Here is a 20,290-nt window from a genome sequence, read left to right on the forward strand (position 1 = left end):
ACATCAAGTTTTAAGAGCTCAGTCATTGTATCTGCAACTTGCTCTTGAGTATGACAATGGACCATCTTTCAATTTCATCATTTGTGAACTTACCAGGAAGAAGAAAATGAACATCCATGTGTTTTCATGACCATGCACTACTGGATTCTTAGAAAACTTAATTGCTAAACTATTATCATAATAAACTGCTAAGGACTTATGTTGAACGTGACTAAGTTCTTCTAATATTCTCCTTAACCATATCGCTTAACAAGCACACGAAGCTGTAATGATGGGCAAAGTATCTATCAAATACATAAAATACATAAGACTCACTGTTTATAGATATTCATATTTATTTTTGTACCCCATCCCCATCCTTCATAAGCTTAAATATAGGTAATAATAGGATTGTGTACTATATTACATCTATCTAACTCCACTATAAGTACATTTAAACAACTCTAATTTTTTTTAAAGAAAGGGATGAAACGATGTACAAAAAAGTAGGCATGATAACACTCACACTCCAGCCCTTCAAAGAAGTTACTCCCACCATGGAGAACATTCTCAAACCGGACTTTCTAAATTTGAACTCCATGTATAAAAAAGTAGAGCCTTAACAAGTCATAACCACATAAGTATCTACAATGATCTCCCTTTGAATCTCTCTCATATACTCCTTATAAAATAAATCCTAACATGAGATGAGATCAATAATGAAACAAGATTTTAAAAATGAATATTGTCCCCACCAAGTAAGAGATTCTCAACTTTAAAATAAGGTTTTACACGTTTGTCTCTTCAAGAATTGCATTGCATGTTGGTAAAAGTGAACTTATAAAACTATGACAAACCTAAGAAAACATTTATTAAATGCATGAATTAACTTGGAGCTTGTAACACAAGATAACGATGTTATATGCAAAGTCCTTTTGATAATATTTCACAAATCTACTCAGGAATGATACCATAGCCTGAAACCTGGATTTATTATTGACTCTTATGATCTTGGAGTCAAACTCATCTCCAACTTTAGTGCTAGCGTACTAGCTAAAAAAAGCACAATTGAGCTCTTCATCATCACATAACTAGAAAATGAGAGCACTAGATCATATTTTTGAAGGTTTATCAAGAAAATGCTCAATGTGAAATGTCTGCTCAAACTTATTTTCACTGAGGCTCTAGCTTAATAAGGTCTAACAACTATTATTTATGATAACAACTATACACTTTTCTTAACTAAACTCTTCTCAAAGTAAAACATAAAATGAAAAATTATATTCGAGTAACTAGGCAATCACACTTTTAATTTCAAAAACAAAAAACAAAATCTTCTGAGTGTTATTAATCTCCCAACATCCCTAGAACATCCAAAAGGAACCAAAGAGGTCCAACTCTCTTAATTTTATGTTTCAAAATAATTTACTATAATCTTTTTAAAATAGTAATTAATATTTTAATTATTTTTTAATTTTATAATATTTTCAATTGATTATTGTAATTTATCTTTAAATTCTCTCCTCTTATAATATATATATATATATATATATAAAGTTATATTTGTGTGATGCAATTATAAAAATAAAAATTACTTTTTTTAGAAACCAGAACTAACCTATAAGATAAAATAAATAAAAAGGATAGTAGAAATAAAATATTTTCATATGCATTTATCTTTGATTTTACTAGGAATATCAGCTTTTCATTTTAGTATTTAATTATCATTAATAACTTATATTTAATTTATTGATTTGTATATTTTTTTTAATTTATTTTATTAAGTGTGGACATCATCTTCCTATTTTTCAGTTAAAAAAAGTATGATACTAGAAAATGTATCGTCTTTTATATATACAGTAGAAATCCTATTTGTAACGTAAAAATGGTGATATGTGCTCATAAATAAATTGTAAACTCGCACTGTTATACTTATATAGTAAACATTCAGCAAGTACAGCACATACCAAATTCCTCAATGGCCACGTTTGTTCTTTTCTCTTCTTCTCTGACCAATCAAAGCCCGTTAATTTCCATTTCAATTAGGGTTAGAAGAGTCATTGCAAACCTCAGTTTCTCATCAATTTCCTCTTTCAACTGAAACAATCCTTCCCCTCTCCGAGTGCGCCTCCAGCCATCTCTTTCTTTCTCGATGTCTTCCTTACATCATATCTGCGATCAAAAAATAAGAAAAATGATCAATAAAACACAATGGAACTGGAGAAATAAAATGGAAAGAGAGGAGAGAAAGGGGGAGAGGAAAAGAAAGAAAATGGCCTGGTGGATAAAAAGCGCACGGCTTCTTTTTCTTTGTCGAGAGAACAAAAAGAGAAAGCAATTAAAAGAGCAAAAGATTTATAGCCTAACTCCACCAACTGCAGCAGTCCACAGAGCTCACAATAGTAAAGGCACGATCTCTGGAACATTGTTTTCCAATCTCTTCCTCTTTTTTTTCTTTTCCTCTTTTCATGATCCTTTCTTGCTTGCTTTTCCTGAAATTCTGCAACTAATCCCTCGTTTCTGCATGTGTTGTGTTATTTTTTCAATAAAAGCACATAAAGGACGAATTTGATTATAGTGTTTTCTAGATCTCCTCTCCTCTTTTCATGGAACACTGTCCTTTCTTGCTTTCTCTCCCTTTACCCTGTCGAATCTCTTGCAAACAACCTGGAAACAAAAATCAGGAGAATAGGAAAAAAAAAGAAAAGAAAAGAAAAGAAGCTAAGATACTGTGCGAATCCACATTAGATATGATTCTAAAAACTACAATGATTTTCCCATTTTTTTCTTTTTAATATGCCTTTTACTTGTTGATTCTCGAACCTTTAATTTGATATATTTACAATGGTTCCAAGGATTATTCCATGCAAATAGGTTTGAAAAAGGACATTATTAATAGAACAAAAATAACTTATAAAAAAACCAAGAAAACAAACTTTGCCTCATAATATTAGATTAGCCATTATATTTCTTCGTATTTTTCATTTTGGTTCCGTATCATTGAATTCTTCTAATCTTTAACAATGTTTTGCAAATTGGTCATCTATTTGGGCTCATGTAATTAAAAAAATATATATTGTCCTTAGTACATGTTATACTTGTGCTGTTCATAAACAATTGATCGTCTATATTGCAACGAATCGTCAGCTATAGTGTTGGCACAATAAATCTCTTGTTTTTTTTGGTTAATAGCATTAAAAAGCACTTGTTGAAAGGTGTCTTTGAAAATGCGTTTTTAAAATTTTTATTTTTATTTAAAATAATTTTTTTATTTTTTTAAATTGTTTTAATATGTTGATGTTAGAAATACTTTTTAAAAATAAAAAAATACATTTTTAAATAAAAAAAATATATTTTTAAATAAAAAATACTTTAAATCATTATTATTATTATTATTATTATTATTATTATTATAATCCTAAACGGACTCGAGATGAGTAAGTGGACAACAAGGCAAGCATACGTTTGAGAATCGAGATGCTCAAGGGTGAAAGAAAAACTGCGATAGGGCACATTTTCACATTTAGGTCATGGTGGAAAATTCTACATTTGACTCCATAAAATAAAATAAAAAAAGATTTATTTTAATATTGGTACAACTTGATCAAATATTTGTCAAACTAGTACATGTCAAAGTAATAATAATTGAGAAATAGTATAGTTTTAACAAAGACATGATTAAAAACAATGGCTTAACAATGATGTGAATAGAAACAACTTTGACAAAATAAAAATATTCAAACCACAAACTAATTATAATTCCAAACCATAATTCTAAATTAAAAAGCAAACCTTAAACGCTAATATTAATCACTAATCCTGAAAACAAATACTAAATTCTTTTGGATTTCTTAGCTATTTTTATCTTCATTTAGGGTGGGGCTGTATTAGATTGATGATAAACCCTAAACAAATCAAAGAATAAAAACAAAAACAAAAAACAAAAAACCCAAAAATATTTGTTTTTAAAGTTATTACTTAGTGTTTTTTTAAGGTTTAATGATAGTAATATTGTTTAAGGTTTGTCTTGAAATTCAAGTTATGATTCAAGAATGGAGTATTGTTTAAAATTTGTATTTGGTGTCAGCTTGATAATAAAGTTATGATTAGCTTACGGTTTAATTTTTTTTATCAAAGTGGTTTTTATTAAAGTCGTTATTTACAACCATACAATTTCTTTGTGTATGTTCTACTTTGCCAAAATGTTTGAAAGAAATATTGTTAAAAAGGAAAAAATACCGAAAATAAAATTAAGAAAAAGAAAAGCAGACAAATTAAGACGGATAAGGCAAAACATGCACTGGAGTTTAACACTGCTAGAGCAAAGGCCCAGAGTAAAACTTCAAGGGCACCCATCTTTCTCTCTAATTTATAAACCCCTTTTTAACCCCTCACGGATTTTTTCCTTTGCTGCACTCACAAATACTACAATGGAAGACAATCACAAAAAAACCCCAAAACGCTGTCGTTCTCACTACCGCCAGGTTGCCGGTTTTACCCTTCCGGCGAACAACTCCTCTATTACTACGTCACAAACTAGAACCGCACCTTTCCCAGCGACACTGATGATCTCGATGGGTATGATTTGATTGAGGAGTTGCCGTTTGATTTACGTGTTATGCGTTATATAAAGTGAGGAAGAGGCGCTGGTATTGTTATACGAAGAAAGGCAAAAGGAGGGAATTGGAGGAGAAGTGGTAGGTTTAGAAATGCTGTGCTGACTGCAGGGTCCAGGTGGGAAGGTTGTTTTGGGGACAAGTAATAGGTTTGTTTTGTATTTGGGGAGTTCTGTTAAGAATGCAGTAAAGACTGATTGGGTTTACACGAGTATGCTCCTGTTAATCATTTTGAGGTAATTTTAAATTTTGGGCCCTCCTTGTTATTTTTTCTTACAATGTTGGGTAATTAGCTGTATTATTTTGATTAGGAGTTGTGGATTTTATGATTTTATTATTGGAGTTTGTGGATTTGAGGTTGGAATTTTAGGACTACGAACTGAATGCTGGTTGTTTAGTTACTTGCTTTTATAATAAGATTAGGGCTTGTGAATACTGAAATTAATTTTGTTTTATGTATTTGTTATTAATCTCGTTTTTATGCTCGGGGAATACTTGGAAGAGTTAGCAGGCTTCACACGTTGGAGCTTATCTTAGGAATTGGTAATCTTTAATGCAGTAAAATGGTCCTGTGCAGTGCTTTCTTAGATTCGAGTTATTTTCATTCCATTCCATTTGTTAATAAGGATACTACTGATGCGCTAGTGTGAATTCAACTATCAATTAAAGACTTATTTCTGCAATTTTCTCTTAATTAATTCTGCAACTGGTAGATTGGTCTTGTTTCACAATTGTTGGCTACTTGCTTTCCGCATTCTTCCTTTCATTAAAAGCATAACTAAAGAAGCAAATCTTCGAGCGAAAAGGCTAAAGTGAGTTTCATCTGGTTTAGTTGCTCTTGATTTCTTCTTTCTTTCTTTCTTTCTTTTCCCACTTCCAGATACATGTAAACACAAACAAAACAGTGAATCGGATTTATATTTTGGTATACCCAGGGATGAATCTAGACTCGGTAAACTGGGAGGGCCAAAACATATAATTTTGATTTTGGCAGCCCATTTCATAAAAGTGCCTTGAAAGTTTTAGTGTAGGGGGGATTTTGAGAATTTTTCAAACTTTGAGAGGGCCAGGGCCACCCATTCCCCACCCCACAAAAATAAAATAAAATTCAGGGATGCCATGATCAAGCTCACAGTCTTGATTCTAACATGTCAGATTGCTGTGTTACACCACTTGTCTGTTTTTCGCATTTAAAAAAATCAATGTGGTGTGTAGTGATCTATTTAATATGTTTTCTTGTTTTGAATGAATTTATTATTTGTCTTCTCTATTGAGTTTTTTTCTATTTAGATTAAGTTTCAAGATTTTTGGCAGTCTCGATAAAGAATTATTTAATTCAATTGATTTTTGTTACTATTGCAAAACCTCATTATATTATCTGCATGCAGGCTTTGTTTGTCCTGTGTCAGGTGAGTCTCACTGAGGAAATAGCATTCCTCAGAATGTTAAGTTCCTGTGCTGAAGAATGTATTTCTGCTGTACACAACAATGGCACTCAGCATGATGGATTCCTCACACCTGACATTGCCGAGGCTGAAGTGCATAATGACTGCTCTGTTGATATGAAAAATGATCTATCTAGATATTCTTTAAGATTGGGTAGAGAATTCAATGGTTGAGTCACAACTAGACCTGTTTCTATTTCCAGCTTCCAGTGTCCATCAGGCAGCCAATCCAATGAGCTGGTAAGATTCTTATGATATTTAGGCCAATTGATTTAGCTGGATTATATCCACCATCATTGTCACATTTCCGACCCTAATTTTTTTTTCACGCGTTCTTTTTCTTGCTATTTGGAAGCACTATTATTTGTTCATACATAGCATGTAAATTATACACGTGCTATAGATTATTGCTTTTCCTATTGCATTGTGAATGCAAGTGGAAGATTATTGTTAGGGTTTTTAAGTAGCATAACCTGTATTGGTGTAACTTATATGGATTAACATCTTAGCATGGCTATGTTTCTTGCAATTGCAATATTTTTTTGATATGCTTGTTTCATTTGAACGAAGAAAGTATGATTGGCTGTCTGTCAAGACTTCAAATTGTCACAATATCTCTGTTTCTCTTTATTCCTATGATTCCTCATTGATACTTCGACCTTAGTTATATTCTCAACATCGTGAAACTGCCTTTTACTGTAATGCCCACTTCTACTACATCGTTACTATCTGATGCACGTGATGTGCATCTGTTACATATATAACTGTGACTTCTTTCTGAAGCAATATTTGACATATTATAATGGCCAAGTATACATGGAATTTAGCTAGTTTCTGCTTTCTGTTTTCTCATGATAAGTCAGTTTTCCCCCCTCAAGGTGCTAATAAATGTCGTTTTTCCTTCCTGGAGCACAGGTTAGGACATCTAGACTCATTGATGGTAACATGTCTGCAGATGCTGAAACTGCCCAACAGTTGCTATCCATTTTAGAGGGAGAAAGCTTTTGACTTGGATGATTTTGCAGGTAAGCTTGCAGATTGATCATCCAAGTCAAAAGCTGATAGAATTAATTTTGAAACTATGTAGATATTAACCTCAAGCATCAAGGACAAATGATTCAAAAGGAATTTGAAAACCATAGAAGGAATTCATTGAAAGAGTTATTTTCAAAGATTTATGGAAACTTGACTACTCAGGGGTATTGTTGCCTGAAACAATATATTTGAGAAGTGGTTTAGAAACCATAAACTGAATTTATTGGAAGAGTTTAGTTTTTGATGAGAAGTGGATGCTAACCCTAATGCTCAGGGTTAGTATATTCAAGAAGGGGTTTAGAATCCATTGAAGGAATGGCTTTGTCATTCGAGGTGAAGGCCTGTAGTTTTCTTTTATCCCATCCTGTTAAAGGAATTCTTCCAGTCTGTGCCTGATATGAGGCGTTTTTCTCCAGTAGAAGCAACAAGATCAATGTGTTGGATGATGGCAAGTTCAAATATTAAATCTTTGAGAATCGGCTGCTTCACCTGGCTTTATGATCTTGCTATTGTTCTATTGATGGTTGATTGTTTCTTTGTATCTATGAGAAGATGTTACATACCCTATTCTTCCCAACCTTGCCCTGGCAATTGGACTTGTACCGGCCTATGCTCTGTTCTCTAGCATCTGGATACCTATTCTAAATTAATCTCCTCTTCCCTCTCAAGAAACTTTAAGCTTACCTTGTTATGTGTTCCATTTCTGAACTCTGCTGTGGCATATTTGGATTGTTTTCTCATGAATTATGAATCCTGGATATATCTTTATATAATGATGCCGTGCAACGTCTCTTAATTTATGGGCCTTGCTCTGTCAGCTGATGCAGAGTGAGATGCTGGTAAATCATTTGAATCGGAATTGGTTATTAGCAGTTTAATCACATGTCCCCTCTTGCATCGTAATCGCTATCAAGTTCATATTCCCTTTTGTGTTCATAACTTGAACTGCTGCTGGAGCTGTACGATCAAACTATGTGGGTCTGAATAGACTGATTTTTTTAAAAAGGTTGTAATCTGAAGAACACTTGAATATATTTAAGAGCCAAAACAATAGGCTTTTTTATTTGAACAGGCTTGTAATATGCTTTCAAACACTGGGTTTTCTTTATTTATTGCGTTTTTTAGCTGTAGGCTTATAGTTGATTAGTGCCCAACTCCACCTGCAGGGGATTGTGGGTTATTACTGGGTTGTTTGGTGGGTGAAATACCCATAGCCTGCTCCACCAACAACCTCTCTCTCTCTACCCTTGACAATATATATACATGATTCTGCGTCTGCAATACAATACATTAAAGCCGCACCTCGCAAGGTGGTTTGGTTAGTGCATTCATTGTGAATTGTCATATAGAAGCCGAAAATAATTCCATGAGTACTCATTCGCCTCAATTTCACCTTTTTTTTTTTTCTTTTTTTCTTTTTACTTTTGTTTTTTAATATGAAAGCGTTAGTGCTATGAATTATTTTGAAACTGAGTTACAATGACGACAGAAAGCTGCATTGTCAATGAATCCCGAATTAGTGCCCTGCTGTCGAATTACATCTAGCAAGTGGACCTAGTACGATGGTTTTCTTTTTTTCCTTTCACTCTTCTTTTCTCTTTCCTCCATCCTTCAAGTTTAATCTCTCGGTTGGGCGACGAGCATCCCTTTCATTGATGAAGTATTTTATTCTCCCCCCCTCCTTTTCCCGTGAATGCTTGTGTGACACTTGACGTCTTGTTTATCTTGTGTATGCGTCCAATAACCGAGCCATTATCTGCGGTTTGAACGAGATTGTTGTTTTTCTCGCAGGCCATCCTCGTGCTGTTTAAAGTCAAGACACGAATCGAGTGGCTGTGGCTTGAGGTCCCTAGTCGCCAGGCGATCTTGTGCCCTCTCAGGTTCATATGAACCATCTTGTGTTTTTCAGCCTTGCTTTCTCTTATGTTTAGATTTAATTCTGGAGGAACAGAGTTGTCATGTGCTTAATCATTACCAAGGATCCAACTTCCTCCACCTCTCCACATATGCTCACACATGCTGATGGAGGTGGGTCATCTCAATCTTTGTGTTCTCGCAGACCCAGTTGAGGCTCATGAGTTTTGCTCCCTCAAATTAATTGCTTCCATAACCACACACCCACCTTTCGTAAAAGCTTTGAGACCTAATCTCATAATTGCCATCAACTATAATCCCCTTTGCTAGACGACTCGTTCTTCATGAGCATCCAGCCCATAATCTTCCTCTGCTGCCCCCATAGCTGCTAGTGTGTATTGAGGAAAAAAAAAAGTCAAATTAACTTGCTTACTCCATATTTTTCAATTATTACATTCAAGTGTTGGGCCACGTGAAACTGGAGCGAAGTTAAAAAAAAATAAAATTGATAGATAGGAGTGGCCTTGGCGTTTTCCTTAGCCACCATGCCTTAGGCTGTCCAAGTTTTTTCTACATTGACAATAGCGTTGCAGGTTTCTAAATATTCACTTATTAAAGTGGGGGAATAATCAATCTTATCTCCTTCCGAATTAATATTCAAATAACTTTGAAATGTGCCATTACGCAATGGTTTATCTAAGCATAATCCGTGTGGACAGATTAGAGCCCATTTTCGTGGCCACAGACAATTACATAGAAAAGATTACACGTAAGAAAAGGCGAGGCAACCAACCTTCTTTGAAGGAGAGGAGAGGAAACAAGTAAATAATAATAATAATAATAATGAAAATAAAAAGGGTGCCAAGGGACCAAAGCCGAGAAGAATAATAGGCCCACGCCACGATTGAGATATGAAGGGCAAGAGGCTAGATTTTTAAAGGAAGTTTAGACGGAACCTGCTGAGGTACTTGCAAGGGAACTTGGGGGGCCTTTCTCAGGCAAAGTAAATAAATACTGCTGTCAATTTGGAGGGCTACTTGGATTCTTGTGACCTAAAGATTGATTGATACCGAGCTAAACAAGCATCCCAATCTTGATAATTTCCACCGCCCTCTTCTACGCCGACAATGTACTCAAGACGTTTAACCATTAGGGCATGCTTTAACCTCCTCTTCGTCTGAGATACATGTGTACTTAAGGGGAAGAGGGGATAAAAAAACAAAAGCCATGTAACAGGAAATAAGTACGTAAATAGTTGGTCAAAAAAGCAATCAGATTTTTAGGTAAGGCAAGAAAATCTAAGTCATCTAACAGCGGGCCCCAAACAATTATATCAGTGCCACGTATGCAAGATTTAATTTGTAATTTTTGTGACAACTCAAAACACACAGCTACATATTGCAGGTCCAGTCACCTAAAAAAACACACATGTGATGGTAAAAAAAAAGAAAGAGGAGTGCTTGGCGTGAAGAAGATGGAAACAACAAGGTGAGCATGGGCCCCGTTGGCTTCGCCGCGCATTGGAAGTAGAGACCATTCTTTCCTCCTTTCTAATCTCTCCTCGGCCTCGCTTTAAATGATAGCCATCTCTGTTTTCTTTCTCATTTATTATTATTGCAAGTTTACCGCTGTTAAAAAAAAATGTTTCCTATTGAAATTAAAATAAAATAAAAAAAAACATCCTCGTAACAATCTCATTAAGACTGTATATACGCAATGTTACAAAACAATCAACATTCTTTCAATGAAATCATTGTATACTGTCATCCAGCTCACACTGGTAAATTATTACTAATATTAATTTTCTTGTTCTTCGTTTTAAAGCTTGGAGATCAGTTATCTTGTGTGTGTGAATTGATGGGCAAAGAGTGGTAAATGCTTTGTATAATTCCAAGATTAGTTTTCCTAATCAAACAGTGAAGCATTAAAAGAAAAGGAAAAGAAAAAGGAAAAGAAAAGTCACATGGAGAGGAGGGAGGAAGAGCTGGTAAGCGGCCCAAGAGGGGGACACCTCCTTTGCCTAGTTGTTGTTGCTATTTGGTGTTGATGTCGTTGTTTGTATTTTTATTTGAATTATATAATTAATAATAAAGTCCTTGTTTAGAGAAACCGATCATTCTCTCTTTCATCTCTCTATTTCTTGGTGGTGGAATGGGTTATTTAGTAAATTACTGATTACTGTCCTCTTTTAATCTCTCTACCTTTTTCTCCCTTACATACATACAAACATACATTGCATCCCTCATATCTCATATCCTCCTCCTCCTCTTCCCCTCTCCCCCTCTCTCACGCTCCCTCTCTCTCTCCTTTCTTTCGGTGAGGGTTTTGTTTTTATTTATTTTTCTCTTTCTTTTCTCGAGAAAGAGAAGCCAACATAGAAGAAAGGAGGCTTCTTCCTTCATTTTTTTGGTGTTGTTGAGGCCTAATAATTTATTCTTTTTGTTTTCTTGCTGCAGATTGTTAGATCGATCGGCGTTCTTTTCTTAGGTAAACTTTTTTTCTGTGTTAATTCATTTTTTTAGCTTGATCGGTTGATGATATGATTGGTTATGGTGTTTGATTGTTTGATTTTTGTTGTTATTTCATTGAGCTGCTAAAAGCTAATTTTATGTGTTGGTTTTGTTTGTTTCCATTTTTATAAGCTTTTTTTTATTTATTTAAAATATTCTTATGTTTGGAATCACTTAATTGACTGCAGAATTGATTTTTTTGCGGTTTCAAATCTCACCCAGATTTGATGAGAATTCGTTATTATTACCATCGCAAATTCTGTATCCAAGAATAAACTCGTCCGTGATTTCAAAAGCTCAGCTAAACCTAGCCGTATCCAAAGAACTTGTCCTGTAATTTCTTCAACCTCCGACCAGCTAAATACTTTTTTTCAATGGATATCACCAGCAAAACACCACATTTCAACCCTAAAGTGAAACAAACTCTCATCGTAATAGCAAAACGCAGTTTCCTCAAAATTACAGTCATCGACATCCTTGTAAAAATCAAAAGCCACCGGCAATCGAAGAGAGCAAAAACAATATAGAAAAGGAAGCTATTTAAGAGATAAGACGAAATAAGGTAAAGGGAATTGAGAAGAATAAAACAGAGAGAGAGAGAGAGATGGACAGAGTTCGTGAATAAGGGGAAACCTTTGCTCTTGTTTTTTTTTCCCCTCATTTTTTACAATAGAAACCCTTTGTTCTTATCCACCCATATGTAGAAGACGGAAAACAGAGACCAGTTTAGAACTAAAATCTCTACTCCAAGAGCCAACTTTTGTTTTTTACCTTTTATTTTAGAATACAGCTCTAGGAGTGATATGTTAAAACTAAAATCTTATTTGTTTATTGTCCAATATTAAAAAAAAAATTATTGAATTCAATTGCACTAATTTCATTCCAAACAGAGAATTTAAATCCAAAATCAATATATTTCAATTTTACTGTAAGAAATGAATTCAATTTCATCGTGGAATTGGTTTCAAACGTGGTGTTAAGCTGATTTTGAATTTGATGGAGCATTTGGGTTCATGAGATTGGTCCTGAGTGGTTGTTGAGGAGCTAGAAAAAAACTTGCCTTTTAATGTCTGCTGTGTCTATCTATGGATGTGTTTGATTCAAGCATCCTCTTTTTGTTGTTGATGTTAAGAAATCCTTACCCTTTGATTATTTGATTCGGTTGGTTATGAATTTGAGTTGGACCTTCTTTGCAGTTGAGTTATTTATTTCATCTGATTTTAACTGTCTCTTTTGGTGTATGACTGTTGAGTTGTGGTCGGAATTTGGTTTTGATGTTTGGGAAAGGAAAGGTATGAATAGAAAGTTTACTTGGGTGTATGGTATGAAAAGTTCATTGGATAGACCCGAAAATATATGCTTCTTTACCACAATGTGATCCTTAGTTCTTTGTTTTTGTTGAGATGAAGTTATGCAGGCTTTTGCATGTTGAAAGTTTATCCAGTACTTGAATGATATTCTTGCACTCCCAATACATTTCCCTCATACACTCATTATTCTTATTTTATATAGGAAAAAAAGTGCTCATAAACTATCTTAATGGCTAATAAAATTATAATGTGGGTTGGTTTGGGTATATATCTTTTGCTCAAATCCAGAAAAAAATTCCACTGCTCTCATCTTCTGGGCCTTGTGAGCAATCCTAAGCTTCTATACAAATAGAAGTGCATATATTTTCCAAATTTCTACACAAATTAGAACATATTGATCTTGACTGATTTCTAGGTTGAATCGTTTACTTTATTCCTATCCTTTTGGTTTTAGATTTCATTTTCTTTATGGTATTTTTTTTTCAGGTGTAGTGCATATTGCTGTTTGTGTTGGAATTTTCTTCAGTCTTTTACCTATAATTTATAAGGGACATTGACATTAGCCCTAATGCAAGGGCAGAGAAGTATCATTGGCTCCTTGCCGGAAACCCTGGACTTTGACCATGGATCCACTTCTGGTAATGCAATCATAGATCAGCAAATTTGCTTGAGTAACATGCGAAATCCAGCGGAAAACCGATTGACTGAGTTTATGCTATCACCTAGTCGAATGAACAATCCATATGCGAATTCTATTGATCAAGAACGGCAAAATTTGAGTGGCTGGAGCTTAGGTGAACCCAGTTCCAGTGGGCAACAAAACCAGGCAGGTCATGATGATCGGAAACTGGAACATGGATGGTCATCTTCTGCAAGTAGCTCTGCTGGAGCTGGTCCAAGGTTAGAAGAAAGGCGATATGAACCAACAAATATTCTTTCACTAAACAGGGTAAATGTGAACCCGCAATTTGAGCGGATTTCCAACTCAGATGCAATTCCACAGAATATCAACTTGAATGCTGGTTTTGTTGGTCATGGGGGTGATAATTGTCAAGTAATGGATGCCTCTGCTATTTACAAGCCTATTGGCGCAGAAAGTGAGCGGAATTCACCTGCTAGTGGTCCAGATAATTTCTTGCGTCCTGGAAATGGGGGATACTTGGTGGAACAGAATGATGGAAGGCCAGGTTGTTCATTGGATGGTCGCCGGCAATCCTGCAAAAGAAAGGCTGTTGAGGGCAATATTGGCCAGTCATCTGTGGCTGGAAGTTCTAGCTTCTATCAGCGGTCAGAGAGTAATCCATGGCCTGGGGTTCCCAGTCGATATGATGCAGGCAGCAGTTTAAGTATATCTGCTCCATCGGAACAAGTGAACCCCAGACTTGGACTTGCAGTAAGAGGACTAGCTTGTGATGCTATCCCAGAATCAGCAGTTGCTGAACGTGCCGAAAGCTCCCATAGAAATTTCCGTTTGAGGATCAATTCTTCAAACCCAGAATCTTCTCCCCCCTCTTTATTTTCTACAGGAAGCACCGTAAGGCGTTCCAGTTTATCATCCTCCCACCGCTCATCAAGACCTCTTCCGATTGATCATTCGTTGGACTTCAGGTCATCATCAGCCATGGATAGTATAACTCCTCAAAATCAGCCAGTTCTCCCAGCTCCAGCTTTGCCACAGAATGTGCAATCATTTAGATGGAATGAAAGCTCAAGCTCGAGAACTGGTACTTCATCAAGTTCCATTAGCTTGGATGATAGAGAGGAACCCAATGCAAGAAACATGACAAGACACATATGGGAACATCCTATATTTGCTCCTGCAACTGAGTTGAGAACTTCAGTTAGGAATCCAGCCAATAGAAGTTTAACCAGTGGACAGGTAAGTGGCCCTGGAAATGTTGGTTCTACATCTCGGACTGGTGCAAGCCCAGGTATCCACCCTCTATCTGCCCCAACCTGGGGTCCTCATACCAATCCTCCTTCAAGAAATTCACGAAGACTAGCTGAGTATGCTCGTCGATCATTGTTTTCTTCTTCTGCTGCTGCTGCTGATACTGGAGGCCAGAGCAGTACTCATTCCCCATTCCATTCTGGTGCTTCCAGCTCAGAAGATACAGTGCCGTCATCTGGAGCTGGTAACCAGGGCCTTCATCGACCACATCCAAGATCAGCATCATGGTTGGAGAGACAAGGTGATGGTGTACTGGGAATTCCTTATCCTCTGCGGGCTTTGTCCAGTGAAGGAAGAAGCAGGCTTGTTGTCTCCGAGGTCTGTTTCTTGTCTTCTGTCAGGATTTTAAGTATTTTCATTTAATTTTAAAGGTGGTTTGGCATTTGATGTTATCATCATTTTTTCTCACCATTGCTAGTTGTCATCAAAGTTCTCTTTTCTTTCCTTCTCTCTCTCTCTCTCTCTCTCTGTATTTCTACTGAAGGTTTAGTACTGGCTTATATGCAAGTGCTGGATAATGCTTTATCAACTTGCTAGCTTCCTCTTAATGAAGTATAACTTTGGTCGGCCAACAACAGAGATTTCTGGAGTTAGGAGAAATTTCCTTTTCTCTGTCTCTCCTTTCAAACATCTCGGAAGAATACAATGTGTTTTCGTTCTTAGGTTCTTTTGGCTGTTAAATTTGTCTATTAAATTGACATAATAATCATTAAAAAGTCCGTGCTTTGTGTTATGCATAAATATTGTTTTCTGATTTTTGTGTGGTATACTTTGTATTGACTAGAAGTTCGTGAATTATTTTGGTTTCAAGACGGTCATTACTATTCAAAGTTGTTCCTTTTATAATATAATACCGTGCTTCTCTGTGGACATCTTTCTGGTGATGAGTTGGTTTCCTTCAATTTTTTAATGTGTTACTTGAAGCAAGCATGATTAGACTCAATCTACTCTTTTACAGGGTTTTTGACACACCCCTTCTGATATTTATTTTGGGTTTTTGTTCTTGGTCTCTAAAAACTGCTCTTATGAGTTTTCTTTTCATGTTTCCTAAAAGTGTTTGGAACTTTGAAAAACCAAAAACTCAGAAGTTCTGCTGGTAGTTTTTATTTTTTAATTTTAGATATCGTTTCTGCAGGTTATCACTAACTGTCCCCTCTCATTCTCAATCACTACCATCCACCACTGTCGGTTGGCAGCCACCAGTAGTTGATTGCCAACCAGTCAGAGGTTGCCAATAGTTGAGTGGTCAGAATTAATCTGTTGTCAACCTGTTTGTTGGAGTCACTGGTCGCCATTGGTTAGTTGATGGCCATCTGCTGGTTGGCAATGGCATCCACTGTGGTGGATTGCCAACTGGTCAGAGTTTGGCTGGTAAGAGGTCGATGGTTATCAATTGTATATTAAGTCACCGGATTTTGGATTCCTCTTCCTTGTTTCTTCACCAAACAAATTATTGTGGCAAAAGTCCTCAGGGGATGAGGAATTCCCAGTACATATAATGTCACCAGTATACGCCACATACGCTATAACCAAGTGTACATTAAGAGTCACCAGAATAAAAACTGGAAACCAAAATCATGAAAATTACAAGTAGAAATTGGAACTTATACCAATTAATCCGAAAGTATTAGCATGAACTTGGTGAGTGATTTTGAACTTTATTCATTGTCAATCATTAAAATCCACAAGTTTCATCAATTATTTTCGTACACCTCTTTTTTCATCCAATGGCTGTGTTTTATCTGTTCTGATTATGTCAGCTGCCATACTGAATTTGAATAAAGAAAAATTAATGATACATAAGAGGAAGGGGAAAAAATGGTGTAATAGTGTGTGCTGCATTTAGTTCCATGGATTGATGTCTGTCATTTTCCAAGTTCCCTGATGTTTGTGAGTCTTGACAAACGATTGTGGAGCTTAATTTGGTTTTTCTATTTGTATAGCAGATTCGCAATGTCTTGGATCTCATGCGTAGGGGTGAAAGCTTGCGATTTGAGGTAAGAATTGTAGAAACTGTGTATGTTTCAGTTTATTACACGTCAAGTGGAAAGATGAGCTGTATGTGTAATTTGCTTTATTTATTTATAAGCTGCTGGTGGTTAATGGCTTGAAAACAAAATCTTTAAGCCACAAAAGGTGGATGGTTATAGCTGCTAAACTATATATATATATATATATATATATATATATATATATATATATATATTTATATCGGTTTTGATCTTATTATGGTTCTGGAATGTTCGTTGGTCACTTTGGTCTGGGATAAGTTGTGGAAATAATAAGGCCATTATCAAGCAAAGTTTGTTCACCATATTCATTTTCCTTCTTTTTAACGCAACAAAAGACCTGGAACCCACATTTTCTAAATATGTGAACTGTTGACCCCAATTTGCATGAGATGTTACTCGGGCATTTAACTTGAGGCTCTCTTCTGGTCCATTCACTGCCATCTGAATAACATGTTATGCATTCGGAGCAACATGCACTTCTGAGGTACAGATGCTAAACATTTTGCGATTCCCCCAACTGATAATTGATCCCGGGGCTTGTGTATATTATTTTTTAACTGTATTATGTTGGGATGAAGAACCAGGAAATTTTCTCCCATTATATAAACACTCTCATGCTAACAGATGAGTGAACTCACTTGTATTCTCAATAGTATCAGAGTTTTTAACTTCCTCTTCTGCTTGTGTGCAGGATGTTATGATTCTTGACCAATCAGTTTTGTTTGGAGCAGCTGACATGTATGATAGGCATAGGGATATGCGGCTTGACGTTGATAACATGTCTTATGAGGTGAATCTAAGAAACGGTTTCTTGGTGTCTTTTTTGTTGTGAAGACTGTCCTTGTAATGGATTTCTTTTCTGGAATTACAGGAGTTGCTGGCTTTGGAAGAGCGCATTGGAAATGTCAGTACTGGATTGAGCGAAGAAACTATAGTAAACAACTTAAAACAGCAGAAGTACTCTGTTGCTGTTGGAGCGAAGGTGGAGGCTGAACCATGCTGCATTTGCCAGGTAATGATTTTGTCCTTTGGATTGGTGCCTTGTGAGTCCAGAGGCTCTTCTTAGCTTCACTAATTATTTTCTTCCTTGCAGGAGGAATACAATGATGGAGAAGATCTTGGAACGCTGGACTGCGGACATGATTTCCACGCGGAGTGTGTTAAGCAGTGGCTGATGCACAAGAATTGGTGCCCCATCTGCAAAACAACAGGACTTGCTACATGAGAAAGGGTAAAGATGTGTTTGGTACACGGTTGTACGCTGAAAACGTGAGAGGCTTGGCCCTGGAAATTTTCTCATATTTTGGTTACTGGATGGCGAGCGCTGCCATGCACCACCTATTCTGGTTGCCCTCATTGTCTTGGCAAGTCGGGAGTCATTTTTTCAAAAAAAAAAAAAAAACACAAATAAAGAAAGAAAACATAATGCTAGTGGATGTTGCAACTGTCAAAAGAAGTGGGGATGAAGAAGTGGGATTCCAAATTTATTTATCATTGAAAGTTGGTGGAGTGCCGCAACTTTCAAAAGAAGTGGGAATTGCAAAAACTGGTTTCATACATTTTATTTATCGTTGAACGAGTAGTTTATGATATCAATTGAATATTCAACTGCCTTATTTTTATTTTATTTTTCTGTTTCAAGTACTGACCTCTTAAATTTGCAATTCTGGAGTTTTTGGAGAATTTGATGGTACTTTTTTTTTTTTTGTTACGTTTTCTTATTCGAAATTTCCAGCGTAACTTGCTAGGTCATGGGCACCGTTGCAAATTCTAGAGCTGGATTAGATTAATACAGGAGTATTATTTCCTAGCAACGGATTAGGTACAGCATGCGACACAAGCAAGGGCGTGATGGCGTGATGGCGTGATGGCGTCCCTTCCATATTCGTTTTTCTACCTGCCTACTCGCCAGTTTTTATTTTTCGATTTATCGACACAAACTAGGTGCTGTCGACGTTCTACAATATTCGTTTTCCACTAACCCATTTTTATTTATATTTATTGGTTTGATACCCACAATGGAGGTGTTTTTCTTCAACAAAAAACAATATATGCGCAAACTGAAAAGTTTATATGCAAGTTTAATAAAATAATTTGAGAATTATATATATTAATAAATGATAATAAATAATTGAGAAGTTAACATAAAAAATGTGATTTAAAGAAATGATTAAATATTTGTTTTGGTTTAAAATTTAGTTCTTACAGTTTTAATTGATTTAAATTAATAAAATAAAATTTTATTTTTAAATCAAGCATTATAAAATTAAATCATATTTTTTTAAATTGACATAACTCATATCGAGTCAATCAAAACAAAACATTAATTTAATTTTAAATCAATTTAAAGTAAGATGATTAAATTAAAAATAAAAAAATAGTGGATAAAGAAAAAAAAAAAAAGGGTAACTATTGCAACTCCAATTGAATTGTCTTTTTTCTATTTTCTATTTTCATTATTTTCTTAATATTTTTTCCATCTCGTCTCATTTATTCATGATTCTAGACATCATTGTATGGTTTACCCGTCATCAATTTTATGGAACATAACTACAATGATTAAATAGGAAGCAAAATGACTCAATAAAAAAAAAGTGTACATGAAAACAAAATGACTTGATTTCAAACTTATTGTACTAGGATATATAAGAATAAAAATTGCTATTATCATGGATTTAAAACCAGATTTAAAGATCGACTCAGGGTAAGATCCATTTCACCAATCAGATAGCCAACCCGAGTCAACCCTATTTTTTTTTTATAAAAAAAAAATATTATTTTAACAAAAAAAAAAAAACTCATCAAGTTTTTTACCCGAGTCAACTAGGGATCAGGTAGTCCCGGATAAGACCAAGTTTATTCTTCTTATATTTTTTTGAACTCTGATCGATCAAGACATTAAGTTAGCTAAGTTTCGGCTTTACCTTCTAAGCTAGTCTATGTTTTATAACTAGAACTATCATAATATTATTAATCTTAACATTAAAATATAAACTAAAAAAAATCATCTAATTATTTTTTGAAAATTATATAAGTTTAACGATGATACATATTAAAAATAAATAGATTTTTTATATTTTATTTTGTCTTTTCCACTGTCAATCAAATAAGCTATAAAAAACAGTTTTTTATCTAATACATCATTATCAAATACAATTTTATTTTCATATCTTATATTCTGTTGTATCTCTCTTTTATACCGACTATTCTCATCATTTTCATTGTAAAACAATAATCGAATGCTATGTTAAAGTATTAAACTGGGGCTAATTGGCTAAATTGGCAGCCTAGATTGTAACCAAACTTCCTGTTCGGTTTACCTCCTCTACGTAAACGAGTTAACAGGGATACCAATGGTAACAAAATGTAGAACGGGTTCAGGAGCGGGTAGCTGGGTGTGATTCTTCCCCTATCTGTTCTAGATGCCACTCCTATTTATTCCATGCAGACATCTTTCAGTTTGGTACTATAGTAGCTATTTTTTAAAAAATATTTTTTATTTAAAAAATATATTAAAATAATATTTTTTATTTTTTTAAATTTATACAAAAATATTTATAAAAAGCTGATCAATTATG

The 20,290-nt window shown here is 35.0% G+C and overlaps 1 protein-coding gene and 2 long non-coding RNA genes across 4 annotated transcripts; 2 read left to right on the forward strand and 1 right to left on the reverse strand.

Annotated features, from left to right (window-relative positions):
- Positions 1 to 1,810: 1,810 nt before the first annotated feature.
- On the reverse strand, positions 1,811 to 2,863 carry LOC140955305 (uncharacterized). Its single transcript, XR_012169242.1, has 2 exons — positions 2,347 to 2,863; positions 1,811 to 2,151 (listed from the first exon to the last, which is right to left on the reverse strand). It is a non-coding gene; the product is annotated as an uncharacterized lncRNA (long non-coding RNA).
- Positions 2,864 to 4,106: 1,243 nt separating this feature from the next.
- LOC118035762 (uncharacterized) lies at positions 4,107 to 7,848 on the forward strand. Its single transcript, XR_004685243.2, has 3 exons — positions 4,107 to 4,831; positions 5,984 to 6,280; positions 6,956 to 7,848. It is a non-coding gene; the product is annotated as an uncharacterized lncRNA (long non-coding RNA).
- Positions 7,849 to 11,093: 3,245 nt separating this feature from the next.
- LOC118035760 (probable E3 ubiquitin-protein ligase RHG1A) lies at positions 11,094 to 18,395 on the forward strand. 2 transcript variants are annotated; one of them, XM_035041390.2, is made up of 8 exons: positions 11,094 to 11,416; positions 13,236 to 15,018; positions 15,836 to 15,902; positions 15,982 to 16,085; positions 16,647 to 16,697; positions 17,404 to 17,502; positions 17,584 to 17,724; positions 17,806 to 18,395. In XM_035041390.2, exons 2-8 carry the CDS (start codon positions 13,318 to 13,320, stop codon positions 17,935 to 17,937), a joined length of 2,295 nt encoding a protein of 764 aa, XP_034897281.1. In that variant the 5' UTR covers positions 11,094 to 11,416; positions 13,236 to 13,317; the 3' UTR covers positions 17,938 to 18,395. The 2 variants fall into 2 exon arrangements, with proteins under 2 accessions (XP_034897281.1, XP_034897275.1); XM_035041384.2 differs by lacking the exons at positions 15,836 to 15,902; positions 15,982 to 16,085 and having other exon boundaries at positions 11,104 to 11,416; positions 16,644 to 16,697.
- Positions 18,396 to 20,290: the final 1,895 nt, after the last annotated feature.

Source organism: Populus alba, chromosome 2 (assembly GCF_005239225.2).
Source record: "Populus alba chromosome 2, ASM523922v2, whole genome shotgun sequence".
Classification (NCBI taxonomy): domain Eukaryota; kingdom Viridiplantae; phylum Streptophyta; class Magnoliopsida; order Malpighiales; family Salicaceae; genus Populus; species Populus alba.